This window comes from Drosophila mojavensis, unplaced genomic scaffold, assembly GCF_018153725.1.
Source record: "Drosophila mojavensis isolate 15081-1352.22 unplaced genomic scaffold, ASM1815372v1 contig_74, whole genome shotgun sequence".
NCBI lineage: Eukaryota > Metazoa > Arthropoda > Insecta > Diptera > Drosophilidae > Drosophila > Drosophila mojavensis.
Genome location: NW_025318899.1, coordinates 8,113,556 through 8,140,019, shown reverse-complemented (window position 1 = coordinate 8,140,019; position 26,464 = coordinate 8,113,556). Strand labels below are relative to the sequence as shown.

The 26,464-nt window shown below is 42.0% G+C and overlaps 11 protein-coding genes across 15 annotated transcripts; 8 read left to right on the top strand and 3 right to left on the bottom strand.

The window, feature by feature from the left end:
- Nucleotides 1-81: 81 nt before the first annotated feature.
- Nucleotides 82-2,993, top strand: LOC6581784 (transcriptional repressor CTCF). Of its 2 annotated transcripts, none has more exons than XM_015162034.3 (4): nucleotides 82-229; nucleotides 402-734; nucleotides 793-2,747; nucleotides 2,807-2,993. In XM_015162034.3, exons 2-4 carry the CDS (start codon nucleotides 407-409, stop codon nucleotides 2,912-2,914), a joined length of 2,391 nt encoding a protein of 796 aa, XP_015017520.1. In that variant the 5' UTR covers nucleotides 82-229; nucleotides 402-406; the 3' UTR covers nucleotides 2,915-2,993. The 2 variants fall into 2 exon arrangements, with proteins under 2 accessions (XP_015017520.1, XP_015017521.1); XM_015162035.3 differs by lacking the exon at nucleotides 82-229 and adding an exon at nucleotides 247-339.
- A 53-nt stretch (nucleotides 2,994-3,046) lies between these two features.
- LOC6581783 (geranylgeranyl pyrophosphate synthase) lies at nucleotides 3,047-8,236 on the bottom strand. 2 transcript variants are annotated; one of them, XM_002007469.4, is made up of 7 exons: nucleotides 7,961-8,236; nucleotides 7,606-7,760; nucleotides 5,060-5,204; nucleotides 4,724-4,984; nucleotides 4,563-4,665; nucleotides 4,368-4,495; nucleotides 3,047-4,294 (listed from the first exon to the last, which is right to left on the bottom strand). In XM_002007469.4, the coding sequence occupies exons 1-7, from the start codon at nucleotides 8,024-8,026 to the stop codon at nucleotides 4,139-4,141; spliced, it is 1,014 nt and encodes a 337-aa protein (XP_002007505.1). In that variant the 5' UTR covers nucleotides 8,027-8,236; the 3' UTR covers nucleotides 3,047-4,138. The 2 variants fall into 2 exon arrangements, with proteins under 2 accessions (XP_002007505.1, XP_015017519.1); XM_015162033.3 differs by having other exon boundaries at nucleotides 5,060-5,168.
- A 274-nt stretch (nucleotides 8,237-8,510) lies between these two features.
- LOC6581782 (signal recognition particle 19 kDa protein) lies at nucleotides 8,511-9,231 on the top strand. Its single transcript, XM_002007468.4, has 2 exons — nucleotides 8,511-8,681; nucleotides 8,741-9,231. Exons 1-2 carry the CDS (start codon nucleotides 8,617-8,619, stop codon nucleotides 9,144-9,146), a joined length of 471 nt encoding a protein of 156 aa, XP_002007504.1. The 5' UTR covers nucleotides 8,511-8,616; the 3' UTR covers nucleotides 9,147-9,231.
- A 98-nt stretch (nucleotides 9,232-9,329) lies between these two features.
- LOC6581781 lies at nucleotides 9,330-13,190 on the top strand. The gene is made up of 2 exons (XM_002007467.4): nucleotides 9,330-10,840; nucleotides 13,103-13,190. The coding sequence occupies exon 1, from the start codon at nucleotides 9,592-9,594 to the stop codon at nucleotides 10,825-10,827; it is 1,236 nt and encodes a 411-aa protein (XP_002007503.1). The 5' UTR covers nucleotides 9,330-9,591; the 3' UTR covers nucleotides 10,828-10,840; nucleotides 13,103-13,190.
- On the top strand, nucleotides 13,012-15,033 carry LOC6581779 (major facilitator superfamily domain-containing protein 8). The gene is made up of 4 exons (XM_044009439.1): nucleotides 13,012-13,357; nucleotides 13,421-14,076; nucleotides 14,133-14,729; nucleotides 14,786-15,033. The coding sequence occupies exons 1-4, from the start codon at nucleotides 13,076-13,078 to the stop codon at nucleotides 14,937-14,939; spliced, it is 1,689 nt and encodes a 562-aa protein (XP_043865374.1). The 5' UTR covers nucleotides 13,012-13,075; the 3' UTR covers nucleotides 14,940-15,033.
- Nucleotides 15,034-15,089: 56 nt separating this feature from the next.
- On the bottom strand, nucleotides 15,090-17,593 carry LOC26527129 (RNA-binding protein lark). Its single transcript, XM_044009441.1, has 4 exons — nucleotides 17,462-17,593; nucleotides 16,298-17,158; nucleotides 15,785-16,023; nucleotides 15,090-15,722 (listed from the first exon to the last, which is right to left on the bottom strand). The coding sequence occupies exons 2-4, from the start codon at nucleotides 16,988-16,990 to the stop codon at nucleotides 15,605-15,607; spliced, it is 1,050 nt and encodes a 349-aa protein (XP_043865376.1). The 5' UTR covers nucleotides 16,991-17,158; nucleotides 17,462-17,593; the 3' UTR covers nucleotides 15,090-15,604.
- A 101-nt stretch (nucleotides 17,594-17,694) lies between these two features.
- LOC6581777 (N-acetyltransferase eco) lies at nucleotides 17,695-20,567 on the top strand. The gene is made up of 2 exons (XM_002007463.4): nucleotides 17,695-20,156; nucleotides 20,224-20,567. Exons 1-2 carry the CDS (start codon nucleotides 17,785-17,787, stop codon nucleotides 20,426-20,428), a joined length of 2,577 nt encoding a protein of 858 aa, XP_002007499.1. The 5' UTR covers nucleotides 17,695-17,784; the 3' UTR covers nucleotides 20,429-20,567.
- Nucleotides 20,568-20,722: 155 nt separating this feature from the next.
- LOC6581776 lies at nucleotides 20,723-22,345 on the top strand. The gene is made up of 3 exons (XM_002007462.4): nucleotides 20,723-20,897; nucleotides 21,054-21,477; nucleotides 21,536-22,345. Exons 2-3 carry the CDS (start codon nucleotides 21,184-21,186, stop codon nucleotides 21,710-21,712), a joined length of 471 nt encoding a protein of 156 aa, XP_002007498.1. The 5' UTR covers nucleotides 20,723-20,897; nucleotides 21,054-21,183; the 3' UTR covers nucleotides 21,713-22,345.
- LOC6581775 lies at nucleotides 21,716-22,345 on the top strand. Its single transcript, XM_002007461.4, has one exon. It carries the CDS (start codon nucleotides 21,716-21,718, stop codon nucleotides 21,887-21,889), a length of 174 nt encoding a protein of 57 aa, XP_002007497.1. The 3' UTR covers nucleotides 21,890-22,345.
- LOC6581774 lies at nucleotides 22,309-24,124 on the bottom strand. Of its 3 annotated transcripts, none has more exons than XM_032731414.2 (4): nucleotides 24,102-24,124; nucleotides 23,567-23,686; nucleotides 23,164-23,500; nucleotides 22,309-23,102 (listed from the first exon to the last, which is right to left on the bottom strand). In XM_032731414.2, exons 1-4 carry the CDS (start codon nucleotides 24,107-24,109, stop codon nucleotides 22,503-22,505), a joined length of 1,065 nt encoding a protein of 354 aa, XP_032587305.1. In that variant the 5' UTR covers nucleotides 24,110-24,124; the 3' UTR covers nucleotides 22,309-22,502. The 3 variants fall into 3 exon arrangements, with proteins under 3 accessions (XP_032587305.1, XP_043865375.1, XP_015017516.1); XM_044009440.1 differs by lacking the exon at nucleotides 24,102-24,124 and adding an exon at nucleotides 23,796-24,055; XM_015162030.3 differs by lacking the exon at nucleotides 24,102-24,124 and adding an exon at nucleotides 23,863-24,055.
- LOC6581773 lies at nucleotides 24,116-26,443 on the top strand. The gene has a single exon (XM_002007459.4). The coding sequence runs from the start codon at nucleotides 24,116-24,118 to the stop codon at nucleotides 26,231-26,233; it is 2,118 nt and encodes a 705-aa protein (XP_002007495.2). The 3' UTR covers nucleotides 26,234-26,443.
- Nucleotides 26,444-26,464: the final 21 nt, after the last annotated feature.

Here is a 26,464-nt window from a genome sequence, read left to right as displayed (position 1 = left end):
CTACGATTAAATCGTTGAACCTATTTAATACTCAAAATGGCACTGTTAGGAACCAGTGTCAACCGGTGGCAACGCCAAAGCCATTCCGCCATCTTTTGCGCAGCTGCTGTTGTTTCGCCTCTGACGGAAATTCTTTGCACTAAAAACTAAGTTTACTATTAACAACAGAATAACTAGCAAATTGAAGCTGTACATTGGATTGCTTTATTTAGAAACATTATTAGTACAGGTAAGTAATGTCATAAAGCTACAGATTCTCGTAGAGTTGCTTATCAAGCAACGTTTGGGTGTGCGAGAAATCAATAGCCGCTTGGTGTCGCTGGATGCTTTATGTCCGCTGTAGGTCGCTATTAGCTACTTTTTTTTTGGCGCTAACTTATAAAAGTGGTTATTGCTTGCAGTCAGAATGTCAAAACGCACGCGCGGCTCCAATTCGGAGGATTTGCAAACATATCTGAGGAATTTTCACAAAGAAATAGAAGATGGCAATGTTGATGACAAAGAAGTGAAAGCAGATGATGCTGAATTGGAACAACAGGACGAGAACCAGGACGATGATGACGACGATAAATATTTTATAGACGACGAAGGCAACTGTTATATCAAAACCACACCAAGGAAACAAGAACAGCTCAAAAAGAAATTGAAACAACAAGCAGCATCGAAAACGTCAGACAAAGAAGAAATTTCAGTCCGTAGCACAACGCGTGCCGCCAGCAGCAAAACGTCCAAAGGTTTTTATAGCTTAAACTACAACGCAAGCGTGTGTTCATACTTAACCTTTTTTTGCAGAAATTAGTCTGCGACCTGCGAAACCTGCGAAGCCTGTTGCATCTGCTCAGAGGAGTCCCAAAGCAATAAATATACGACCCGCACCGCCAAAAAGAACACCAGTTAAGATGACAACTTCTACACCAGTTAACACACTTAGAGGATATTTACGTTCTTCAACTAGATCTGCAAAGTCCGAGCCGGAGTCGCCGCCGAAGACTAAAATAGTAATAGAGAAGGTAATGGAATTCGAAGAACTCGTAGATGATCCGAGTGTCGGTGATGTCACCATAAACCAATCAGAGCTAACTGCCACTGCGAATGCTACTAGCCTAACCGAAGATCTGAACACGACCAAAGACGATTCGGACAAAGAGGTTTACGAGTTTGACGACAATGCTGCTAATATAACCGCCAGTTCGGATGTGGATTTCGTGCCCAGCGGAAATCAGTACAAACTAAAGCCGGCGGCTACTAATTCTGCTGGATCGCAGAAGTTCGCCTGCTCCCACTGTAACTATACGACCAATAAGAAATTCTTAATCTCACGACACGTTCGATCACATAACTCGGAAATGTCATTCAAGTGTTCTATTTGTGAGCGCGGCTTCAAGTCTAACATGGGTCTGGTCAATCACTTAAACACACACATGGGGAACAAGCCTCACAAGTGCAAGCTGTGTGAGAGCGCATTCACTACGAACGGAGAGCTTATAAGGCATACCCGCTACAAGCACACCAAGGAAAAGCCGCACAAATGCACGGAGTGCAGCTATGCCAGCGTTGAGCTGACAAAGCTGCGTCGTCACATGACGTGCCATACGGGAGAGCGTCCGTATCAGTGTCCGCACTGTACATATGCCTCACAGGATATGTTTAAGCTAAAGCGGCATCTGGTCATTCATACTGGCGAGAAGAAATACCAGTGCGATATCTGCAAGTCCCGCTTTACCCAATCAAACTCGCTCAAGGCACACAAACTTATTCATAGCGTGGTGGATAAACCAGTATTTCAGTGCACTCTATGTCCCACCACATGCGGACGCAAGGCTGATCTGCGTACTCATATGGCCAATATGCACACCTCGGATAAGCCACATACGTGCAAGCGCTGCGGCCAGGAGCTGCCCGATCGCTATCAGTATAAGCTACACATCAAGTCACACGAGGGCGAGAAATGCTATCGTTGCACCCTTTGCAGTTATGCTTCAGTGTCTCAAAGACATTTGGACGCGCATATGCTTATACACACCGACTCGAAGCCGTTTAAATGCAACTTGTGCTCCCAGGCGTTCCGTCAGCGCCAACTGCTACGTCGTCATGTCAACCTGATGCACAATGAGGACTACAAGCCACCAGAGCCACGTGAAAAGGTTCACTCTTGTCCCAGTTGTATGCGTGTCTTTACGCATAAGGGTAACCTGATGCGTCACATGGAAACACACGATGATTCGATGAATGCGCAGGAGCAGAAGCTCAAATTAAGACTTGGGCGTAACGTGCGCCTTCAGCCTGACGGAAGCATTGTGACTTTAGTCGATGGCTCCGACGTTCAGGACTTTGATAAAGGCGACACCATTTCCATTGACATCGAGGAACAGTTCGAGATCACTGAATTGGAGGAGATTGATGAGGAAGAGCCAGTGCCAAGCGAACCCATTGAGGAAACGTTTAATGCACCCACTTTGAGGACAAGAAGGGACAACAAAACTGTTGCTGTAAGAGATCAAGAGCAGAGCTCATCCAGTAAGCCGATCATTATCAATCGGCAATTAAAGGGTCCGCGTGCGCGCCGCGAACTAACCACCCAAGCCGGCACGTTCCGTATCAAGAAAGAGCCGGATGCAAACGAATTTACAGTAGAACTTGAAGGTGAAGATGAGCAGTTTATGGTCGTCCAGCTGGTTAACGATGATAGTGAGGTAGTGGTGAAGCGTGAACCCAAGATCAATGCCAATAATTGTTTTGGCTTCGAGGTGAGAAAATTACACAATTTCAAGTATATATTTAATATATATTTTTCTAAATGATTTAGGATGACGCCAATGTTGAATACGAAGAATATGTGGAGCCTGTAGCTGAAGTGGATGCAACATCGCAGCAGTTCCTTCAGCTAATGGACATGATTGAGCAGGATACATAGGTCAGCAGTAAGGAAAAAATATGGAACAAATGTATAGAGTATTAATAAAAACATAAACTGGATTTACATACTTGAGTAATACGACGTTTTGTTTCTATCGGAATATATCACGACATACATAAATACAATCGGTTGGCATAAATACAATATTTTTATTTAAATATTTCAAAGATACTTTCGTGTATGACAATATATGTATGTAATATTCGCACATAGTTATAACGAGGTGCATTTTGGCGTGCACAATAAATTCTCGGCTGTTTGTTGCATCTCCATCCTTTACAATAAATCTCTTCAGCATTTTTAGTAGTTTCTTCTCGTGCATGTATACAATAAAAATATATATTATATATGTTTATGTATATATATCTATATATGTGCAAAAAATTGTCTGCTGTGCAGTGCATGTTTTAACATTTTTCAATTTTAAATATGTTTCTCAAGTTTTTTTTTTTTTTTTTTTTTTTTTTTTTGTTTTTGTTTTAAACGTTAACAATTTGTTAGAACTTATATTCTGTTGTATATGTATATTATTTGAACATTTCATTTAACAAATGGAACAACGTCAATAAATGAAGTGCACAAAAAGATTCGACCATATTGTCGACACAAAGTAAATAATGAGACATTTAGAAATCGTTTGAAAAAATTGCTTGCATTATGAAGTACACCCATGCAAAATACATTTAGAAATACAACAGTCAAAATGAAGGAACCTTATATAATTACACTCTAGAACCAACTAAATACTTAGTATTAAATTGAAAATAACACATAGGGCCTAGTAAACATAAACAAATTCATGGGAAGCTGTGCTATGGCTTTTCGCTAGCTCTTCGTAAGCTTGGCTTATCAATTAACTTTTGGCTTAACATTTTTTGTAAGGCTGCTGCTGTTTTGGTTCAATCAATCAATCAATCGTTTCCCAAGTTGTGTGATCAAATAAAATCAAACATTCGCCATTGAGCAGCTCTGGGAGGCAAAGTGAGTGAACAAGTACATATTAAATCCTTAAAAGATTTTTAGTTTTCGAAGAAAACGCAACAAAGGCGCACTGAAGCATGCTGCTTGGTGTCGTGGCTGTTGTTGCTGCTGCTGTTGCGTCTGTGACTGTGGCTGTTGCGTTGCTTTTGGATTAGCAGCAAAAGAGGAGGCGGCTGCGGCACGGGCTCTGGCTCTGCCATTCGCAATTCACAACTGCTCCCTCTTCTGCCTCTTTGGCTGTTAATTGCAGTTGAGCGTGTTCTGATTGGGGCTGCGTGTGACATTGTTGTGATTGATTTGGTTCGACTGCGTGATACTGGCGCTCTCGCTGTTCTGCCAGGACAACAGCTTATTGAGCAGTCGATCCAAGAAGGGATTACCACCCAGACGAGCCAACTGCCAAGCAATAAAGAGAATTATATATTAGTCACATGATTGCAAAGGAATACAAGCATAAGTTCATAACAACCTCGGCACGCGCCTCCGCATCAAGACTTTCGAGCACCTTGCGTGTGTACTGAAAGCTGCCAAGCTTTTCTAGCAGGCTAATGCAGTACTTCTTGACCTCAATGTCGTGCGTGCGCTGTCGCAAAATGTCTGAGAAGTAATACAACAGTTGAATAAGCAATTGTGACGCGTTACGAGGTGCGATCGAAAGACTTACGCAAAACCTGTTTGTCTTGCTTCTGCGTACGCACTGCATGTATGACTGGAAATCCAAATTTGCCCTCAGTCAAGTCCTCAGCAAAGCTCTTATTTTCCGTGTACTGCAAAGGCAGGAGGAGAATAGTATATAGACTCACAATGATTGGACGGTCCACTTGCCTCTTTCAAACTCAAATTACAGTAATCGTCACGTATTTGAAAATATAGGCCCAAAATGGCAGTTAACTTTGTGAAATCCTCCTTGTTCTCACTGAACAGCTGCATCAGGCGTATGGCCAGCATGAACAGGCCCCCAGTCTTACGTACAGTCATCAGTTTGTAATCAGATTCGGAGGGACATGTAAAGCTATCGCGCCAGTAAATCTCCATGCCTTGGCCGCGATGCAGTTCCAATAGCTGTTCCGTGTATACCTTGGTTGCCTGTCACCCACAATAAACAAACAAAAACATATTGATTATTGATAAGCCCTGATGAATGAGGGTGAACAAGCCTACCTCTGGATGGCCCAGTTGCTGAACTTTTTCCAACGCCAGGAACAGAGTATAATTGGCCGCATTGATGGTGCTCGCCACGCCATAAATAGAATGCGCAACGGGCACACCTCTGCGAAGTATCGAATTGTCTTCAATATCATCAATGCTGTAAGTTAGCAGTCAGAACACAAGAACACATATATATGTATATGTAAAGCACTCAGTTAATTTCTACAGATGTTATTTATGTGTGTTAATTTACTAAAGTCTAACATTTAAAAATTAAGTATCTAATTAAGTTTATCAAAGTGCAAACAAGACTTGGATCAAAGTTAGAGCTGTTAACTATTCACCCCACAAATGTGAGGGCGAACATAATTTGTGGCTAAAGGGCAGCCCTAGCAATATACTAGGAAACACATCAACTAAATGTACATAAATTTAAAACTCACTTTGAGGCCCATATCACTTCAATAACACGCCAGGCCAGCTAGCAAGGCAAACTGGGCAGCCGACACATTTTGCGTAATTAAAAAATGTTTGCGCGTGTAGAGGAGGGGGCTGCAAACATTCGTGGGGAATTGGAGGCGTGGGCGTTCAAGTGACGCGCAAAGGCAGTCAACCCAAGTGGAAGAAGGATGGAGAATGGGTGGCAAACGGGTGGGTGGGCAGAGCAGTGGAGCGGAGAGAGCATGTTGCATTGCAAGAGTTACAATATTGTGACAATGGCTGTCGACAAGCTGACTTAATGACAATGGCGATGACGATGACGACGCTGACGCTGACGCCTTTGAATCTGTTGGTTCTTGCCACTGTGCGAATAGTGGCATAGTTGTAAAACCAAGTTTTTGTCGATATGAAAATGCATTTGAACACACAAAAAACACGAGCCCAAACGCCTGGTGTGTGGGTGTGTGTGGGTAAAAAGCCATTTATTAGTAAGTGCGCGCCGAGACGCTGCGATAACAGCTCTCAGCTGTCAGGCACTGTCGACAACTGGTGCCAGCGAACAATGCAGGATATTAAGCGGCATTAAGGACATTTCAGCACATTTCATTTGAATAATAGGCAGCAGCAGTGGGTTGGTGGGTGCATGGTGCGACAGGTGGCAACGAGACGGGATTAGCTTGCATGATTGAAGCGAAAAACAAGTCGGAAAGCACAACCAAACAATGGAAGCAGATAAGCGACTTATAGCTATATATACGAAAAATATATGTATATAGACATATATATGTTTATCCAAGAAGCTGCTGAGCCAGCTTTCGTTGAAAACTTCTCTAGAAAAAACAGCTAGCATGGCAATGCATCAATTGAAGCGTACGACGTTTTGTCAGGCACTTTAATTGAAGAAGTTCAAAGATTAACTGTTGCGTATCTTTAATACCCTACAGCAGATACATACATATATGAATGTACTCTGGGGCCTGCATTCAGCTTGATACAACAATGAAAAATCTAAACATTTAATGCGATTCCATATTGGGAAATGAGAAGGCCCATTTTGCCAACAAATTCAATTGAATTTTATCATAAACAGAATGCTGCGGGCTTTTGTTCAAATTTTTCGATTGATTTCGAAGGCAAATAACCGAAATTTACGCACACGTACGTACACACACAAACAAGGTCGGGGGGTGGCGCTTGGGCACCAGTGGATCCGTGTGTGTACGTATGAGTGGGTATACGGGAGTGTGCAAGTGTGAGTCATCTGTCCAAGTTCTATACAAATACCCATTGCTAAGTGCCCACACAATGATGATAATGCTAAATATATACAGAAAAAAAGTCTGATATGAAATATGAATGCGAAATTAAATTCATAACTTTACCAGCTGTTGGATAAGCTGAACAGACAAAAATTGCGAAAAGAAAAAGCTGCAGGAGTTTTAAATCATATTTGCGCATTATCTAGAGCTCGTTAACTTACCAGCTGCCAAAGAATGAAATCAGCCATAGTAAATTCTATTTTATGTACACATATGTATACTAAAAAAAAAGGGATTTCGATTTAAACAAAATTCTACAAAATAAAATTGCAGTTGCATTAAGTTTAAATATTTCCAGCTGGAATGGAATTCAGTAACTCGGTTTAAGTCTAATTCAAACAATCATTCGATGAATATATCGTTCAATAAAATTTCCTATTTTTCCAGTGAAACTAAGTATATAAAGAAGTTCTCAATTTCACAGGAAACTATTTTCGGTTCTATTTTTATTTTTCTCAATTTTAAGCGCTAATAAATTTTGAACTTAAATCGTAAACAGTGCAACAAAGCGGCAAGCAACAACAAATAAACATATGTAAATAGCAAATGTGTAAGTGTGAAATGAGATAAAGCATGGGGCGATATGGTTCATGGGGTGAAGGTAATGGTGCGAACGTGATGGTTGTACAGCTAATGTAAACAAAAGTCAAAAAGACAAAATGCCAAAGTGAAATAAAGTGGAATAGGGGAAAGGTCAAATGATTAGTAAGATAAATGCAGTATTTTAACAAAGCTATGCATAAATTACATTTGTTAATTTATATCTAAATGTAAAAAATATTTAATATTTTTACTCACAGCAAACTGGAATTATGCAGCATTTGTACAATCTCGCCAATTTGCGTCAACTTTTCGGGCGGTATAAGCAACCAGTGATTGAAGGCCAAGGCCAATTCGGAGCGAAACTGTTTGCCAGGTATTTGCTGTATGTACGTAAAGGGCTGCAGCAGAATCTGTTTGTGCGTGGGCGATGTCAACGGCATGTAAATAAGCCACAAAAAAAAAAAATTAATGAAGTAAACGCAGAAGGTTACGGTTCGGGTTTTGGTCAGCAAACAGGCGGCAGGCAGCTCAAAAATGTCAAAGTTCGCATATGACATCGCTGCTACTGGTTAACGGTTAACTGGTTTTTGGGATTGGGTGGGCTGTGTACCTCGTCCTGTTCCCTTTGAGTTGATTTATCTTTGGTTTTTTGCAATATTCCATTCAGCTCGTCCATTTTGTGGCGCGTGTTGTGTGTGCTTTTGCGGTTGTGTTTATTTTGTATTTCTTCTTTCTTCACAACAAAGGCTAGCGATGCAAGCGGGTTATTGAAGTGCTCAAGCTTTCAATACGCGTGACTAGAATTGTTTGTTTGGCCGCTCAACTCGAAAGCAGACAGACGCAGTGCACAGCACAACAGTTAAACCAACTATAAACAGAATGAGGAAGTTGTTGATATATCATCGACTAATCGATATATGCTGATTGGAAACTTGCACACGAATGATATCGATAGGATATATATTAGAAAAACTACTATCGGTTAGGTCAACTACAAAATCGGGCAACAATCCATTCAATATTAATTTACAGTATACCATATCATATTTCAACTGATTTTAAATGAATTCCTTGCTTTATTTCTTATAGGAGTACCCCAACTTTTTGCTTTAAAAATATCGTTTTGCATCACTTTAGAAATGGCAGTTCAGCATTTCGAACTATATCGATACCGATAATTTTGTGAACTAATCGCTAAGGTGCCTGCGTGGAAAATAAATAAACTTTTATTTTCATCAATTTGTTTATTAAAAGTTTTTTTAAATAATGGCTGCATCACAGCCTGTGCGCATGAATTGGCATCCAAATATGAAACACAATGAAGTGGAGAGGTAACATACGCAAATTAAAAGAACAGCCTCATCAATTTCACCTGCCACCTCGTTTTCAGATGGATTTGCATTTACCCAGCATACATAAACAGCAAGAAGACTCGCCAGGAAGGTCGTCGCCTGCCCAAAGAGAATTGTGTTGAGAATCCAACGTATGTGGAAATCCGCGATGTGCTCTCGGTGTGTAACCTGCAATTTGTGGTGGAGAATAAACAGTACTGTCGCGAAAAGAGCAGAGAGTTGCAGTTCCGGGGCCGAGTGCGCGTGCAACTACGCAATGCGGACGGTACACTGTGCAACAAAGATTTCTCCACCCGTGAGTCTGTCATGAAGTATGTAGCCGGTAAAATACCGCAACTGAAAACGCGACAGAACAAAACAAATGACCCTCAGCCGCAGCCACAGTCAAGTGGGTCTGGAGCTGGTGGAGGCGGCGGCAAGAAGGGCAAGGGCAAGCGTCGATAAAGCGTTATAGGCAAACATTTCTTTGTGAGAATTGTGAAATTTGTTTAGTTGGTTTTTTGTAATAAATTCTAAATATTTTGTGAAATAGCAAAGCATCTCTTGTCTGGTATGAAGTTCAAGTGCAAGAATTTGGCCTTGGTCAAATATAAGAATATAAATTTATATATTTAGTACGCATGTCTAAGCTGACCCTAAAACTGAAGCAGTTAATAACGATTGCATATGTGCTCAATTAAAAATGTCTCAAGATCATATAGTGTCAGCGAAAATTCCGGCGAACGCCAAAGCAAAACAAATCAAAATTCGACTGACAGTCACGAAGCGGTAGCAACGAAAAACTAAAATAACGTCTACGATTTCACCCAGTCAGCGTATATAACACTCAGCGCGTCGCGAATGCACAGCCAAAGCCCAATTGGAAAGACACTAAGGCAGAGCACACAAAATGATACGGGTTAAACACTATATCAGCAATATCGCCATCTCCATTATGTTGATTGGAGTGTTGCTGGCTACTCAGATATCCATTTCCGCTGGTGTACCAACCACTGCCTCGACGACTGCGTCTACTGTGGAAACAACAACATCCCGCTATGACAATCCGCTCGTGGAGCATAAGCACGAGAGAAACTGTAAGGCGCTCTGCGAGCATTGCGGCTGCCTTGGATTTTATTGCGGCGAGGAGTGCATATGCGAGTGCAACAACGAGAACTCCGACACGGAATGTATCCACACTATGCAGGTGAACGCGCGCACGCTGAACACACCATTTGAGATCCTCATTCAGGGACCTAGCAGCAATCGATTTGTGCGAAATGCCAAGGAGTTCGAGCAAAAGCGGGAACTGGTGGTAAGTCCTGCCGGGGAGATCAAAGCTGCCCGTAGTCGTCGTTCCACAATTACCATCTACAAGCCATCAAGATCGGGAGACAAGAGGCCAGCTTTGTCATTAAACGCACTGGAGTCACCATCTACAAAAGAAGACAAATCTAATTTGGCACGACACAAACGTTCTGTGGAACATTTGGAGTGGTTTAACGATTTTGCCAGCTCACTAGTGCGCCCTTCTCCATTGGGCACGCGGGCCCAGAAGCAGCGCGAGACCAAACGCCAAGCTGCTGCGGCAGAGCCAATGTCAATGGGGCATCGGGAACCATGGTTCCTGGAGCAGACAGCACCACTACTCAATCGTCCCGCACCCCTTTTTAAACGACATCATCTCAGCGACAAGGACAGTCAAAGAGCTAGAAAATCAAAGAAAAGTTTTTCGCGCAATACCAGACCCGACTCCATTGAAGAAGTACCCGCAACAGAAGCGTCAAAGCCCAAGCCAGAAATACGCCCGTTTCGTGATGCTCTACAGGTAGTAGAACGTATTCCTCGCGTGCTACAGGACACGGTTAGTCACTTAGCTGCCGATGATGACAGTGGTGATGTCTTCAGTCTTAACATTATGAACGATGTGCTACCAAAGAAAATTCCACGCAAAGGACAAACGAAGGGCTTTAGAAGATTTAGACAAAATGTTCGTGACAAAGATGTCGAGCCAAAGCCAACACCCACTACTAGGGCACCCGTTGTACCACCACCCCTGGCTCCATTAGCCCCACTGGCACCCCGTGGTCTTCTCCTGCCCTGGCTCCGTCAGCGACGTTTGAGGCGCTTCCGTGGAGAGCAATAGATGTAAATTTTGGGTAATTCAATTTATCTATGTTTTATATTTTTAAGAATTTGAGAATGGCTGTGTATGTAAGTAAGTTGCTTTGGCCTTAGAGTAGGCGATAGCAATTGGTACATCTTGCTCTGTAAATTTTATCCGCAAATAAATATTTCTTAACTATATACATAAGTATGAGCATTTTGAAAATAGCAACGCAATTTTATGCTGTGTTTCATTGTATACTTTTAGGCATTTCCTTTAAACTGAGAAGTCAGAGTAGTGCTTCATACTTTTTAGGATCGCTATTAATAAAAGTGAATTGTCGTGCAAGAGCAATAAAGAGAGCGACGACTCGGTCAAACGTTGGCAACAGACGCCAACGGTTTTCAGTTGAGTAAATCAGTTGGAGCGACCAGTGCGTCTTCAGCTGTTGCTCTGCGTTGAGCAGATTTTAACAACATATTAGCAGCGTTCCAACAGGTAGCTAACAAATTGGTAAAAGAAAAAGAATAAGAAAAAATAAAGAAGAGCACACACAGTTAACTATATGAATGCAGCGCGACGGGTTAAACGCGAACGTAAAGAAGAGCGAAGTGCAAACAGTTCATTATCAATGTATTTGTAATGTTACAAAGTGCAACAAAGTACACAAAATAAAATGAAATAAAATAAAACATAGACGGCTAAGTGGCTGCTCCCTTGGTCCCCCCACTTGTGTTTGTTGGTGCTCACACCAGCAGATGACAAGAAGTATCTGTGTGTTAGTTCAACTGTGTGTGTGCGTGTGTGTGTGAGTATGTGAATGTATGCAGCAACAAAAATAAAAACAAAGAAGTCGTGCGTTATGTATTATCTATACATAGGAATTGAAACAAGCAAGAGATATTATCAGAGCTATATATATTTGAATACAAATATGTGAATATGCGTCTCCAGATATGTGGGATAGAGCTCATTGAACCAAGAATATGAATTAGCTGTGCTGTACTGTACTGTTGGAGAGAGCATAGTTGATACCCCCAACAAAGCTGATTGAAATTTGTTAGTCAATTAAAATGTGGAATCAATGAATATGATTCATATCTCTGGCAGTCAAATTAATAATACAAATATACATATGTATGTACATATATGTGCGTACATCCATATGCATATTAAAAGTATTTACATATGGCCCATATTTGAAAACCTTTTGAAAGCACCTGTTGAATGGGTTCACTTGCAAATTATTCGTACAATTTGATCTTCGACTCCGGTACCAAATTCTCAAATACATTGTGTAAATAAGGGACCTTTATATATATATGCACATATTTATTTGCTAAGACCTTACTTGGCGACGACTACATGCTAAAATATCACAACAGCTAATGCGATAAATGATAACTAAAACAGCGATGAGTGATTAAACCAAATAACGAACATCATCATTACACACATATACTCAAACGCACATACATACATGTATGTATGTATAAAGCCGGTTGTATTAACTAGTTGGCAGCGATAAGCGCATGAATTTGTTGGTTGATATAAAAAACACACTCACACAACCACAAAAAAATATGAAAACAGCTGAGAAATCGGTATTTGTTTATCTGCGAGTCTGTAAGTTGGCTGTGATAAAGTTTAACGACGAGTGGCGTGTAAACGACGGCATAATAATATAGCTATGTGTATCCCGCTTTTTACTCATTTAGTTACTGATAAGGATGAGCAGCTATATATTTTGTATGTTCAATATCTGTTCATATTTAACTAAGTTTAAATATGGAAGCTCGTTATATACCTGTGCCAAATGCCAGTGAAGATTTTTTCTCATTTTTTCTGAATACGCTAAAATGTTTTTATAGCCTGACCCGATAAAAATGCGAGTTCAGAGTATAATGGCTATGTGAGACTGTATGCAGCAGAGAAAAGTAGGTGTGCCAGACTCTAGCAAGTAAACTTATTTTTAAAACGAACAACGAGCTGAGTTGACCTACCCTTGGCTGCCCCGCCATCTACACACATACATACGTATGAACATATATGTATGTATGTATTGATATGTATGTGCATATGTATATCACTTTAAAACCTATTTCTAGGGTATACTAAATTCATTATTTTACTACCGTCTTCTATAGCTCGACCACCTGCTTAAGTAGATAAGCTCAAGACGTAGCAAGCCGAATATAAATTGCTTTTGTAGGAGAATACGATATTTATAAACTCATGCACATATACATACATACATATCACTCATATCTTAACCGAACTTATCAAAATGGACAAATCTCTTTACGAAACACAGCATGAGCCAGCGACGGTAACATTGAAGGGACACAACTACTACAACGGCGTCCACAGACACATCATGGAGTACTGGCGTAAGTTTCGGGAGCGCGTGGCTGCCCGTAATCAGACCACAGAGCTTGACGATGATCTGGAAACATTGGAGGAGTATACTCAGCGCTGGCGCTCCGTGCGCGTCATTTACTTCACCATGTTCTTGATGGCTCTCGGCTTTAGCATTATACTCACCGGCATTTGGCCATTCCTGAGCGAGGTACTTATTCCCTCCCTCTATTTAAGCTTATGTATAAAGACTAAAACGAACGCATCTCTGTAGCTAGACCCCACTGCGGGCAAGGAGTTTATGGGTTTGATTGTGGCAGCTAATCCGTTGGGCCAAATGATCTTCAGTCCCATCTTCGGTCGCTGGGGCAACAAACTGGGCACCATACGACTTCCTCTCCTCATTTCGTTGGCGCTCTTCTCTGTGGCCAGTGCACTGTATTCTTCATTGGAACTTGTGAACAATGTTAAGTACTGGATGCTTGTCTCCCGATTCCTCATCGGCGTCAGCTCGGCCAACATTGCGCTCTGCCGTTCCTATTTGTCAGCGGCTACACGTCTTAACGAGCGCACCCATGCCGTGTCCATGGTGTCCCTTGCCCAGGTACTGGGCTTTATCATCGGTCCTGGGCTCCAGGCACTAGTGACACCGCTGGGTCGGAAAGGTCAAGTCTGGTTTTGGGGTGCCATGCATGTGAACATGTACACCGCTTCCGGTTGGATAAATGTTATCATGAGCTTGGGCAACTTCGTAATGTTTCTCCCGGGCTTCTTTGAGGAGCACAGAATAGCCGCGCGTGAGATCATGGTGATGCAGGGCGGCACATCTGAGCGCGAAACCTGGAAGGCAATTAAACCAAATTACTATTCCGCCTGGACCCTTATTGTGGCATTCTTCGTACTGGTCTTCAACTTTGTGTTACTAGAAACGTAAGTTCGATGACGGCTAATTCTCAAATTTGATTCTATTTTGCATTTATTTACAGTTTGGGAACGTCGCTGACCATGGATATGTTCGCCTGGACGAACAATGAGGCGCTCTACAACATGGGCATTTTTATGACCATTGCAGCAATTATATCTCTAGTTACTTTTGTACTTATTGAACCACTTTGCAAAATCTTTGCCGAGCGCTATGTTCTCATCTGGGGCGGATTTTCGTTGATGGTGGTGGGTCGGCTTCTTTATATACCGTGGGGACCGGATCCGCCAAAGCTGGCTATTCCTTACAATGCCAGTTCAAATCTCTCCCTCGATGATCCTTTGTATTTGGGCTGCCCAGTCACACAGGATTGGTGCCCAGAACTGCCAGCGTTGACATTGACACAGTTCATCATTGGATTTGCATTAACGTCCGTTGGCTATCCAATTGGCGTTACTCTTATACAAACAATATTCTCCAAGGTACTTGGTCCCCGACCGCAAGGGGTGTGGATGGGTATTATGACAGCTGCAGGCTGTCTATCTCGTGTGATGGGCCCTGTTTTCGTTGGCTCCATTTACACACGTTTGGGTACTTACTGGACGTTCGGTTTTACATCTATTATGATGCTCGTTTCTATGATATGGCTGCTGTTCAGCAAGTAAGTAGATGACTAGCATTAATCCTTAACACTCTAATACTCCTTCCTACTTGCAGTCGTGTACTTATTCCACCAGTATTTGAGAAACCACCGATAGCTATGCAGGTGATACATCCGAAAGATAAACTAAACGATGCCACGCCTAACGAAGAGTCAGATGAGCTGTTGGAATCAAAGACGATACGCATAGTGCCCTCATCCCAGGCATAGCAGCATCGTGGACTTTAATATATTATCCCAATGACTGCCTTTAGTATAGACATTCACTATGAATTTATAGACATAAAATATATTTTGCTAGTAACTTATGATGCTTTTTAATACTAGGTCATTTACAAGGTAAAAATCATACGTACAAGATTTTTCATTTTTTCCACAATCGCACAAACATGCATTGGTGCTTAACTTTTTATTTGTTTATATATATGCTAATCACACAAATCCAATAGTTCGTAGTTATTTACGCTTAAGAATGAACTCTTTTGATGAAATAATGATGCAACTTCTGTGATGCCTGCAATCTTGGTTGCCAGCAGCAGAACATTGACGTCGTCATTATCAGTCAGACAATGCTACATAATTATGATTAGTATGATAGGGATACCTAAAGGGACTATGAATATTTCTTTTGTTTTGTTATTGCTGCTACGTGTAAGGGACTACCAAGGTGGTAGTATCCACATATGTAAGAACGGCAACTGCTGCAGTTGGTGATAATGTTGAATTGTCGGCGACCAGCATAGGAGCCAACATGATGAGCCGCTAATAGCATTATAGTTGTAAACGGGTACAAGTGCTGGTGCACTTGTTGCAAGTGCACCGCTCAAATCTGTTGCTGCTGTCACTCAGCTGCTGCCGTTATAGTAAAACTCATCTCAGTAGGGCGCATACCGGCGACCTGGCGGCGAAGGACCGCGCATGCCACGCGACGATATCATGCGCTCGTCAAAAGAATCACGGCTAAAGTCCTCATATCCATGCGGTGTCGGTGAGCTGCACAACAAAATACAATAATTAGCATCTACGCGATATCATATTTATAAATATATCCTCACCCATAGCGACTCATTCCGTTACTGCTGCGTGGCGGCGGAGGAGACCGCCTACTGAACATGGTATCGTATCCACGAGAGACACTACAGGAGCGCAAACTGCCGCTTAGCGGTGGGGGCAGTGGCATGGGTTCACGACGCGAAATTGGTGGCGGTGGAAAATCGCGCATGCGTGATGACGCATAGCGACGTTCGTATAGATCGCGTGTATCCTCAAAACGGCGATCATAGTAATCGTAGTCCTAGAGTTGAACAAAGTGTTAGTGTAAATTTTAAGGTGCGATATTTCGAATGAAAATGAATTGTGTATTTTGATATTTAAAGGGTATTCGCGGCGAGTCGATTTATAGAATAACTGCTTAAAAACTCTGGCAATTAATTTAAAATTAAAATAAATAAATAAAATAAAATAAATAATAAATTATATATCTTTTAAGATCGTGAGAGACAGTTCATCTTTAAGCAGTAAATCTTTTAGCCGACCTGTCGAGAGTAGCCATATTTGTCTGCATTTACCCTAAAACCGTCCATTATGCGATCACGCAGGAATGGCGGCGGTGGCGGTGGCGGCGGATACGGATCACGACTGTACATGCGATCTCTGTAGCCGGCGCTCAGCGGTGGTGGCGGCTCGCGTCCACCAGTGCCTGTCCAACGCGGACACTCTTTCGACCAATGACCGGAACGGCCGCAACGATAACACTGCTCCGGATCGCCCATGCCCGGTTTGGGGCGTACACGACTAGTGGACACCTGCACCTTCAGCGGCTGGCCATCAACAACGCGACCGTTCAACTCCTTGATAGCATCCTGCACATCACCGACACAATCCAAATGGACAAACCCATAATTGCGCACAATGTCGCATTCGACGACGGTGCCGTATTTCTGAAATAGTTCACGCACCTCCGGCGCACGCGTTTTGTCGGTAAGATTTCCAACGAAGATTTTCGTTGTTGGCGTATTGGGGGCGCGTCGACTTTTAGCGGCCTCCACCTTGATGGCGTTATCATTCAAAACGTAACCGTTCAAGTTCTGTATGGCATCGCGACCCTGTTGCTCGGTTTCCATGTGCACAAAGCCATAATTCTTCACCACATCGCATTCGACGACAGTACCGTATTTCTCGAATAGCGCACGCAATTCGGTTGCCTGCGTCTTCTCATCGAGATTACCGATGAACAACTTGAACGTGCCGGCTCCGGGCATCACGGCGACGGTTTCGGCTGCGGCGTCGTCCACGGTTCTTGCGTTAATTCAATATCTTGGGAAGCTTGAGGCGTTAGCGTACGCGAGTTTTGGGTTCTGGTTTGTTTACACGTTATTGACGTAAATGGAGCACAGCTTGAGAACGACGACAACGGCGGCGACCGCGACCTCAAAGTGAAAGAAGAAGCAATGCAAATTTTCATTTTGATTTTGATTTATATTGAGGCAGGGCAAGAGACAAGCAACTCGATACAAGTTTAACAACAAAGAAAGGTCACAACGCGTCCAATAAACTCTAAGATCATACACATGCACAACGCGTGAAAAATCATTATAATTTCCACACAATATACAAAACAAGATGGCGGCGACAGCGACGGCGGCAAGGCGAAAGAAACAGTAGTATGCAGTAGTGGCAGGACGGCGGCTTCTATAGTTGTATATGCGTTCAAATTTTTAAAGACTTCTTACCTGTGCACTTCTTAATATCAAATAAAATATTTCCCAGATTTTTTTCTCTCAATTCAGTTCAGCAGCTCACACAAAACTCACTTTCCCACAACATTTAGGCAAAATGACTTTTATGTGTATGTGGTGCCAGTGCTGCAAAATGATATATCGATTATATCAAACTTGTTCTTGTTGAAAAACATCGAGCTGAAATATCGATAAGCTCCCTGTAGATTACAAATATGAGGGATGCAATGTTGTTGCACTTTGCAGCACTGGTATTCTGAATTAGCGCTCTTATTAAAAAAGCGGGAAATACATGTAGTTGTAACCAAACAATAATTATGGAAACTCCTACTGGACGTGCTACACGCCCTACTCGAACTGCTACTCCACGGCTTTCCGAGCGCAAGAAGCAATTGTTTCGTAGCCGCAGCTCCATGTTGGATGAAATAGAAGACGACGGTGACGTAGAGGACCCCTTGTTGGGCATTGCACCTCTGAAGCCAAGACAACAAAGTCAGTCAAAAAAATCAACTAAAAATCAAGCTAATGGTCGCAACCTGTTCGAGAATGTTGCTGATAGAGATGATCGGAGTAGTACGGGCAGTTCTCCCGAGACCAATAAGGAAAACAAGAGGCTGCGGAAGACACGTGGCTCAACTGTATCGATGGGCACGGTGGAGCAATTACCGCAATTGTTTACTAAAACTATGCGCTTAAATAGCAATAGCACCACCAGCCAAAGTCACAGTTCCAGTCCAAGCACACCCAAGACACGAGATCATGCCGTAGTCTGTAATGAATCTAGCACAGATTCTGATGAGTCTTCAACTGGCCAGAAGCGAAAGGTAACTAAAAGAGCACATGGAATGCCTGCAGTGACAATCGAATCTTCACCGGAATCCAGTACTACGTCGCCGCAGTGCAAGCTGCGCAGGACAGAAAAAGAGTGTATACCGACAGTGGCGTTCTATTCGCACTCCAACGGTGCTCAAAGCGTTTCGCGCAGATCAGGTTCGATGTCTTCGAAAAGTACACGCAAGTCGGCACAACACCAACGCAAGACTAAGGCTATCTCACCCCCGTCTCGTCCTCGACTGGGTATTAATAAGGGCGTGCATCACAACATACGAAAACGTCAGCGAACGAGTGCATCGGTTAATTTGGATGATATATTGGGCTCGTTGCGAAATGAGAAATTGCGACAGCTGATTACCACGAAGAGAGAGGAACGCGCTAAGATAGAGGAGGTCCACGACATACTGCGCAAAGCCGAAGATCCCATTAAAATGGCTAAGCCCCTAAGTGTAATCGCTCTTGACGACGCCAATAATAATAATAACAATAATAATAATAATAAGGAAACTGATACACAATTTTTATCTGCCCTGGATTTTTCTGACCTTAGCGACGAGGAAACACAGCCTGTTGCAATGGAACTCGAACCAGTTATACCAATTATACGTCATTCTAATCCAACAGACACATCGCCCAACTCTGAGCCTCCCAACAATCGGAAGTTCTTTAAATCCGGCAGACGCAGCAGTACGTGTATGGAGGTGCGAATCACTGATAACATTCGCGCGAGTGTCAGCCAGGGCAAGATATCGTTAATGGAAGCCCCCATAAAAACACATCGACAAGTGCGCGTTAAATCCGCTACGATATTTTCAGCAGAGCAGGCAACTGTGGATGCAATACTACGAAATCTCGACGAGACCGTAGTGGATGAAATTGTTGAACCAGAATCAAATGAGAAAACAGTACCTCAATCTCTGTCAATTTCTGAAATAGAGGAGCAGCTGGTGGTGCCAGATCCATACGAAAAGTACCGTCAGCAATTGCCGTACAAAACAGATGATCCGGCTGTCATTGAACAGCAAACACTCTTGCTGGAGTTTCTAATCACCAATAACATATGTACAGATAAGAATTTTGAAATATTCATAACTGATCCGGATAATCACAAGGAGGAGGCCACGCGCATTGTCGATAATTTATACACGGTAGTCTATGCGGATCAGTTGGATCTTTTAGAACCTGAACAACAGAACTACATCAAAACTGAAATCGAACAAGTACCTGGAAAGGATGACAGTCCAGCGGTGGATATAGCGGATAGCAACAAAACAGAGACGATTTCATTGTCCGTTGAGCCACAAGGTAAATTGTTTCCTATTTTCACACAACGCCTCCAACCAATACCACAAAAGTCAACGCGTCATAAGGCTAATCCCTCGATGAGGTTAATGGCTGGTGCGAGTGGATCCAATCAGTATCAAATCGATGCTGGTCAAAAGGCTTTTGGAGCCAGACAGTGCCAACAATGTGGACTAGTCTATACCGTCCATGAGCCGGAGGAGGAACAGTTGCATAGGGAATATCATGATTCTGTCCATGTGCTACGGTTTAAGGGCTGGATAGATGAAGATATAGTAGCCGTTTATCCGGAGTGGTCGCCTGATGGACGGATTATACGTTTGAATGAACGTGCACCTCACGCTCGCCTACAGCGGCTTACAGAACTAATCAAGGTAATAGACAAGGAACTGGGCTACTCTTCGTATATCGTCCCAAAGACATTTGTCGCCTTCTTTGCTGTGCGTAAACAGCAAATTGTGGGACTGTGCCTTGTTCACCCTCTGACGCAGGCGCATCGTTTCATTCAAGTCGATGGCACCGACTACTTTAGCGAAGAGACTTTTGAGGCTAGGTAAGTGTCAAGTGTTAGACTTATCTTAACCGTTTGTTACTAGTAACGTTCTCTATATTTTATCTAGTTGCGGTGTCTCCCGTATTTGGGTTTCGTCGTTGCAACGTCGTAAAGGAATTGCTACCAAATTGCTGCGCGCAGTGCAATATCACACCGTTTTGGGCGTTGAAATACATCGTGATCGAATTGCATTTAGCACCCCGACAGATGATGGGCGCGCTTTGATTCGTCAATTTACGCAGACTGACAATTTCCTGACATACGACCAGTGAAGTCAGAAACCTAATTTGTTTGGCTATTGAATAGCTAGCAATTGGCGCTGTTAAATATCGTTTACTGTATATCTCTGTTTTAATTATTAAGAACAAAAATTTATACTTTGAAATGAAATTATGTTATATTTAAGCAATATTCTCCATAATAGTGTTTCACTTCTGCATCTTCGTTTTTTTTTTTTTTTTTTTTTTCGAAGCATACTTCGAGACGCATTTAAAAATGCACTCGATATACTAGTCGATAGTAATATATCGATATTTTCAATATTGATCCCTAGCAGCATTGCAAGACACGCATCGATATCTTAGTGTGCGAGTTTAGCTTGTGAGCCAGGCTTTGGGCGTTGTTTTTATTATAGATCAAGAAATATTTGAATTATTAATTATAAACGTATATTGACTGTCCAGAAATTGAAATAAAACGTGCTGAGTTTCAACTGCAGTTATCCTCAATTGAGAGCAAATGGTAAGTGGTCTAAATAAAATAAATGATGTCTAGCAAAGCAACGCGGCAATGAGTGCCACGCCCAACGTAACTGAATTGAAGAAAAATCAACAGCAGCATTTGGGGTTGAATGCAGTTAGTTGTCAACGTTTCTTATTGAGTACATGTACATTCCAGACAATACGGCGTTGCACTTGTGGTCAGCAAGAAAAGCGTGTAGCTAATAGAGAAATAGGCCAGTGACTTCATCAGTCAACGGCCTCTCCAATTACACTTATAAGTCAATAAAGGCAGAGCTTGTGGGACTATGTCCACAATTGAAGAGGAGCGTAAAGCGTATATTAATAATCCATATTTCACTGGACCCATATACGGCAGCTTTAAGCCGTTTTATGTGACTATTGCAATTTGCACAGTTGTGCTCGGCTCGATAATTATATTGAACATCATCTTGGGCTGCTGCTCCAAGCACCGTAAGTATTGGCAAGACCGGCATACGGGCAATCGCTGGCTAGTTTCCATTTGGTCTTCAACGCCGCATAAGCAACCCCCACTTGACTTTACTGAACTACAGGACGCCAGCTATTTCGATCGATTCCACGTGAGTGAACAATTCAACTTTGAAAGCTTTCCCAACATGACATATTTATGCATTGCAGCCAACCACTCACCAGCAAGTGTTTCCCAGTGACGTTGTCGTTTCCGTTGACGATTTAGAGCCTGTACATCAGTCGCACCATCAGCAGCGACCACCCCGTCCAGAGGGTCGTACATTGCATCAGCAACGACAGCGCGAAGAATACGTTGAGTTGCAGAAGCGCGAAAGTGACATTTAAGCCATGGCTCTATATATTCTATATCCCGCCGTAGCTGCCGTAGCTCTCTTCGTTATAGGCGTCATCATTGTCATGCTACGCTATGGGCCGCGTCTATGCGGCCTGCGCCATCATGCTCTGCCCGACAATCATGACATGCGGGAAAAGACCTACGAGCATGAGATTAGTTATGCCTGATCCGCCATTTTCATATATTTTTATACACAACCACTTCAACTAACCATATTCATAAGTTTCTATATTGTCCATAACTAACTTCTCACAACAAAATGTAATTGTGTCTGCTGGAATTGCACAATTTTTTTCACATACATGCAGTACAAAATGCCTTCTACATTCGTCAGCAAGCTTTTATATCATTCCATTACGAAAACATACAAATTATGTGCCTTCAATATCTCAATGAGAAATGTTTGCCGTCCAAGTGTCTTCTAGAATTTTAAGAGTGCTCAGTTTAAAATACATATATATATACCCTTTTGGTACGTACAGAAAAAAGTTATAACCCTTTTATATTGAATTAAAACAGCTTTAATGCACTTGTAAGAAATATAATTTATAAACAAACTCTACATATTAAAAACATTTATACCACATTTGACTAATAAAAATGGCATTTTAATAGAAACAGAACTTTGAAGTCGATCGCATAATTAATATAATTTGGACAAATATGCTTTAGATAGTCACATCGATATTGATGAAAAGAACTTAAAGGACTCCCAAAAATAAAGGAACCTTTTATATTAAATATGTATTAAACTAGAAATACATATGAAAACATGTATGACTAAAAAGTAGATAACAGACGCATTTTGTATTCGGCAATGCAAATGGAAGAAAGCACTTCGTATTTCTTTTCAATTGTTAGTAGATTTGATGTTCCTGGGCCAGCGCAAAAGTCATACGGAGTCATCGACGTAAATTTAATAGTTTTTAATAGATTACTAATGTATTCTTCTTTTTTCTTGTTCTCTTTTTCGTCGCTTTGTTCACTTGTCATTTGCTCTGTATTCGCATCTGAACTGTTTTCTGTGTCGTTTTCATTTTCATCTTTCTTGAATGATTCATTCCCTATTTCTCGATCTGATGCTTCGGCATTTTTAATATTTGCTTTTGGTATTTCTAATAATGGCTTAACTCTTTTGGTGAGAGGCGAATAATCTCCGCATTCATATTCGTGATCACTGTCAGCGGTTGAATTCAGTTGTGAAGATTTTGCCGAGCTTTCCACTAGACCATGTATTTTACAATAACGATCTATCACACTGAATCGTACCTTATCCCCAACAAGATCACTTAGCTCCTCGATAAATTTTAAAAACACCTCCGAGCTTAGATCAAAAACTGCAGCCGCATTGATATAGGCATCTGGGTTAAAACGAAATTTCTAAAAGAATAACTTCGAATGCTGAATTTCTTACCATATTATTAATGTCAGTAATACTTACCGATGTAATGTTGCTGATTAGCTCTTCATCTTCGAGCTGGTGGCTATACTCGAATAGATCAATAGTCACATCCGCTTCTAAGCCACTGGATAGCCGTCGTTTGATCACATTCAAACAATTGGTGGTAAAAAATGTTACCATGAACTTTTTGCTTAGATATATCAATGTTTGCAGTGTCTGTAGATCATATGTGTCCAGTCGACGATTATCGTGCCAGTACAAATATTCCATAAACTTCTTAAAGTCATTTCCCGACACATCGTCTAGGACAATATTATCGGGTATCTTTGCCTCTTCGAAGTCGCCCTCAAACATGCGCTCGAAAACAGGAGAAACACTGAAGGATATTTTAACATTGTGTATTAACTAGGATTTGAATAAATACAGCACATATTTTACGCACCTCATGAGAACAAATTTGTGACATTTTAAGATAACTTTTTTGCCATCGTTATCATAGACAACAAAACTGCAATCCGACAAATGGCCGGTCCTCAACAAATATTCCATGCGTTCTCTCGGTCTGAAAAAAATCAAATATAGTTAAGAACTAATATCTGGTAAATATTCGTGAGAAATGTTTGCAATCTGTACAAAAACAATCTCTAAAATCCAATAAGGACATTTCGTACCCATATACATCAATATCAAATTGTATTTGATATTCTTGCGTTTTAAAATAGCTTGATTATTTCTTACCGGAGATCTTGCCAGTTTGATCCCGTATTCTGCATTTTGCTAATAAAGTTTAAATAAAATAGAATAAAAGAGCGGTTTGCGCACGGGTAAAATTGCGGCGTCAATGCAAAATATATACGGTGCTGTAAAACGTCTAAAGAAGAACTGCGAATTTTTATAGAATAGGGTCACTCCGATGAATCAGCTGTTTACTGTTTTCTGTTGCCGTTGTTGAATTCAATATTAAGTTAAGCACCCACCTGCACATATAAAAATGATTTTATTTGTTTACATTTGGATCGGAATCGGCCTACTGCCACTTAGTCAAGCAGCAATAAGTGAGTGCCCCACATACAATGTACCATTGATGCGTGCCGAATTGGAGGCAGCTAGTGAAGTCTCTTTGGTGTTTTACTACGTGTCTTGGTCGAGCGATGCCAGACAGGCCCGTTTGGTCTACGATGGCGTGGCGCATTATTACAAAGATTACGCTTCATTTGGCGCCGTAGATTGCTGGCACCTACAATGCAATTGCAGCCGCACACATAGGCAGCTTCCCGGCATGGCAATTAACGGCGGCTATCCAGACAAATGGCCCACGTTAGTGGTGAACTATGGGCGGAAATTGAAGCTGCAGTATCAGGGTGCATGGCATTTTGAAGATTTGACACGATTCATGAATAATCTTATACAGCCTATTGACCGCATACATATCACCTCTGAGTTGGGCGCTCTATGGAGGATCTCGGATGCCGTTGTGCTAGCTCTGCTGGAATCAGCAGACAGTCAGGAATATAGGCGCTTCTTGGCGACCGCAATACATTGGTTAGAGTTTGATCCGGAGCGTAACGTACGGTTTGCTGTTACGTTTGGCCAAAGAGCTAAAGAAATTCTCAAATTGGAACAGATAATACTGCCTCAACTAGTGCTCATAGATAATCGGTATATATTGCACAGCTATAATAAATCGAATATATGGCGCCCAATGGAGATCTTGCATTGGATACGACCCAAGGTCAATCCTCTCCAGGCAGCTGGCTATGGAACACCCGCAAAGATTGCGATTAAAGCGCGTCACATGCCCGTACTGGCCATGAGCATACGAATGCGCAAAGAGCACTCGGCAATGCCCTTAGCCATAGGCGAGGAGGCACTTCGTGGAGAAAATGTTGACTGCGAAAAATACTCGCACGAAGATGTTCTCGACTACCAAGAGTCGCGTTACAGGTCACTGATGCAGATGCCGATGCATCTGTATGAAGGCGCAAAGACTTCGGAGCAGTTAGCTAACAATTGCTATCGAGCATTTCAGCTTTCAGAAGCCACACTGACGAACTACTACTCCATCAATGAGTTTCTCAACTATCTATGGTCACATCACTCTCACGAAAACGACTTGGAATCGGAAACACGTCATCTCATGGGCCTGCACAAACGCAATCGCTGCTTAGCGCACACCCATTCACAGCAAGGCACGCCGGCCTTAAAGATTGGCATAGCCAAGATGGTTGCCAAATATAGCCATTTGCTGTGGCAGCATTCAACCGCAGAGTTATCGCACAATCGTTCTCTGGCCGTCGTGCTCTTTGATGGCGCCAAATATCGCGATTTTCTGCAACAACTTGGCGTCGATCAAGTCCAACTGAATGGGAATCACCGAAGAGACAGTTCAGGAGTACAGGCTTTCATAGTGGATGCAGCAGCAGAATCAGTACATGTCATGCCACAGCATCAGACGTTCACCTACCAGGCACTGACTGAATTCATTAAACAGTTCTATGCCCGGCAGCTACCACGAGTACAAAGGAACCATATATTAAACTTTGTCCCATCTCGGGACGCATCATATATACAGAATTACAATCGTCACTTATTGCTCCAGGCATTGCAACGCGCTAATGCAACAAATGTAGTACTCATACACCGTCCGGATTGTGAACTCTCCGCCATTATGTCCCAAGAAGTGATGCAAGTAGCAGCTTTGTTACGAAGTCCCGATGTGAATTTTATACGCTTTAATAGCCAGGCAAACGATTTGCCTTGGGAGCTAACTATGTCAGTGACGCCGGCGCTGCTCGTGTTTCCCCAATCGCGTCCCACCGAGTCTGCAATATTTCCAATTGATATGCGAGTGGACACGGCTAACGTTATGTCGTTTATACTGGCTCAATTGGAACCAGAGCAGCAGTTGCGCTTAGTCTTAGCCAGTTGTCGAAGGCGTTTGCGACATGCACGGAGTTGCTTGGACTTTGCCGGGAAGCTGGTGCTACAGCACGTCAGTCAATATTTGAGATACTGGGAGATATTTGTAAAAGAGCGTGATATTATCTTGTCACACCTCAAGCAATTTAATGAGATGCACATAGCCATAGAAAGTAGCATAAAGCTATAGTATATGAAATTAAAGCTCCTAATTAACTTAGAATACAAGTTATTATTGGGTAAGTTTAATGCAGGATATTTAAATTCCATACGTCGATAGATAATAAGTCTACTTTAAGGAATTAGTAGGACAACAGATAAGCGTTGACTGATTAATAGGTATTTGTTGATTACTAAACGTTATAGAACTAAAGAATAAATAAATGTAATATCAATTGTAGGAAGATGTTTTTTTTAAAGT

Excerpts from the sequence above, each read along its gene's own strand:
- LOC6581777 (XM_002007463.4), top strand. The coding sequence starts at position 17,785 with ATGGAAACTCCTACTGGACGTGCTACACGCCCTACTCGAACTGCTACT. Across the intron at positions 20,157-20,223 it reads GAAGAGACTTTTGAGGCTAG|TTGCGGTGTCTCCCGTATTT; the intron begins GTAAGTGTCAAG and ends TATTTTATCTAG.
- LOC6581784 (XM_015162035.3), top strand. Across the intron at positions 735-792 it reads CAGCAGCAAAACGTCCAAAG|AAATTAGTCTGCGACCTGCG; the intron begins GTTTTTATAGCT and ends CTTTTTTTGCAG. Across the intron at positions 2,748-2,806 it reads ATAATTGTTTTGGCTTCGAG|GATGACGCCAATGTTGAATA; the intron begins GTGAGAAAATTA and ends TAAATGATTTAG.
- LOC6581774 (XM_015162030.3), bottom strand. The coding sequence starts at position 23,897 with ATGCAGAATACGGGATCAAACTGGCAAGATCTCCG. Across the intron at positions 23,687-23,862 it reads TCAAACTGGCAAGATCTCCG|ACCGAGAGAACGCATGGAAT; the intron begins GTAAGAAATAAT and ends GATTTTTTTCAG. Across the intron at positions 23,103-23,163 it reads TAATCAGCAACATTACATCG|AAATTTCGTTTTAACCCAGA; the intron begins GTAAGTATTACT and ends TTATTCTTTTAG.
- LOC6581779 (XM_044009439.1), top strand. The coding sequence starts at position 13,076 with ATGGACAAATCTCTTTACGAAACACAGCATGAGCCAGCGACGGTAACA. Across the intron at positions 14,077-14,132 it reads AACTTTGTGTTACTAGAAAC|TTTGGGAACGTCGCTGACCA; the intron begins GTAAGTTCGATG and ends ATTTATTTACAG. Across the intron at positions 14,730-14,785 it reads ATATGGCTGCTGTTCAGCAA|TCGTGTACTTATTCCACCAG; the intron begins GTAAGTAGATGA and ends TCCTACTTGCAG.
- LOC26527129 (XM_044009441.1), bottom strand. The coding sequence starts at position 16,990 with ATGCCCGGAGCCGGCACGTTCAAGTTGTTCATCGGTAATCTCGATGAG. Across the intron at positions 16,024-16,297 it reads GCATAATGGACGGTTTTAGG|GACTACGATTACTATGATCG; the intron begins GTAAATGCAGAC and ends GTTCAACTCTAG. Across the intron at positions 15,723-15,784 it reads AACGGAATGAGTCGCTATGG|CTCACCGACACCGCATGGAT; the intron begins GTGAGGATATAT and ends TTTGTTGTGCAG.
- LOC6581775 (XM_002007461.4), top strand. The coding sequence starts at position 21,716 with ATGGCTCTATATATTCTATATCCCGCCGTAGCTGCCGTAGCTCTCTTC.
- LOC6581782 (XM_002007468.4), top strand. The coding sequence starts at position 8,617 with ATGGCTGCATCACAGCCTGTGCGCATGAATTGGCATCCAAATATGAAA. Across the intron at positions 8,682-8,740 it reads AAACACAATGAAGTGGAGAG|ATGGATTTGCATTTACCCAG; the intron begins GTAACATACGCA and ends CCTCGTTTTCAG.
- LOC6581773 (XM_002007459.4), top strand. The coding sequence starts at position 24,116 with ATGATTTTATTTGTTTACATTTGGATCGGAATCGGCCTACTGCCACTT.
- LOC6581781 (XM_002007467.4), top strand. The coding sequence starts at position 9,592 with ATGATACGGGTTAAACACTATATCAGCAATATCGCCATCTCCATTATG.
- LOC6581783 (XM_002007469.4), bottom strand. The coding sequence starts at position 8,026 with ATGGACGAGCTGAATGGAATATTGCAAAAAACCAAAGATAAATCAACT. Across the intron at positions 4,666-4,723 it reads GTAATTTGAGTTTGAAAGAG|TACACGGAAAATAAGAGCTT; the intron begins GCAAGTGGACCG and ends CTGCCTTTGCAG. Across the intron at positions 4,295-4,367 it reads ATGCGGAGGCGCGTGCCGAG|TTGGCTCGTCTGGGTGGTAA; the intron begins GTTGTTATGAAC and ends ATTGCTTGGCAG.
- LOC6581776 (XM_002007462.4), top strand. The coding sequence starts at position 21,184 with ATGTCCACAATTGAAGAGGAGCGTAAAGCGTATATTAATAATCCATAT. Across the intron at positions 21,478-21,535 it reads GCTATTTCGATCGATTCCAC|CCAACCACTCACCAGCAAGT; the intron begins GTGAGTGAACAA and ends TATGCATTGCAG.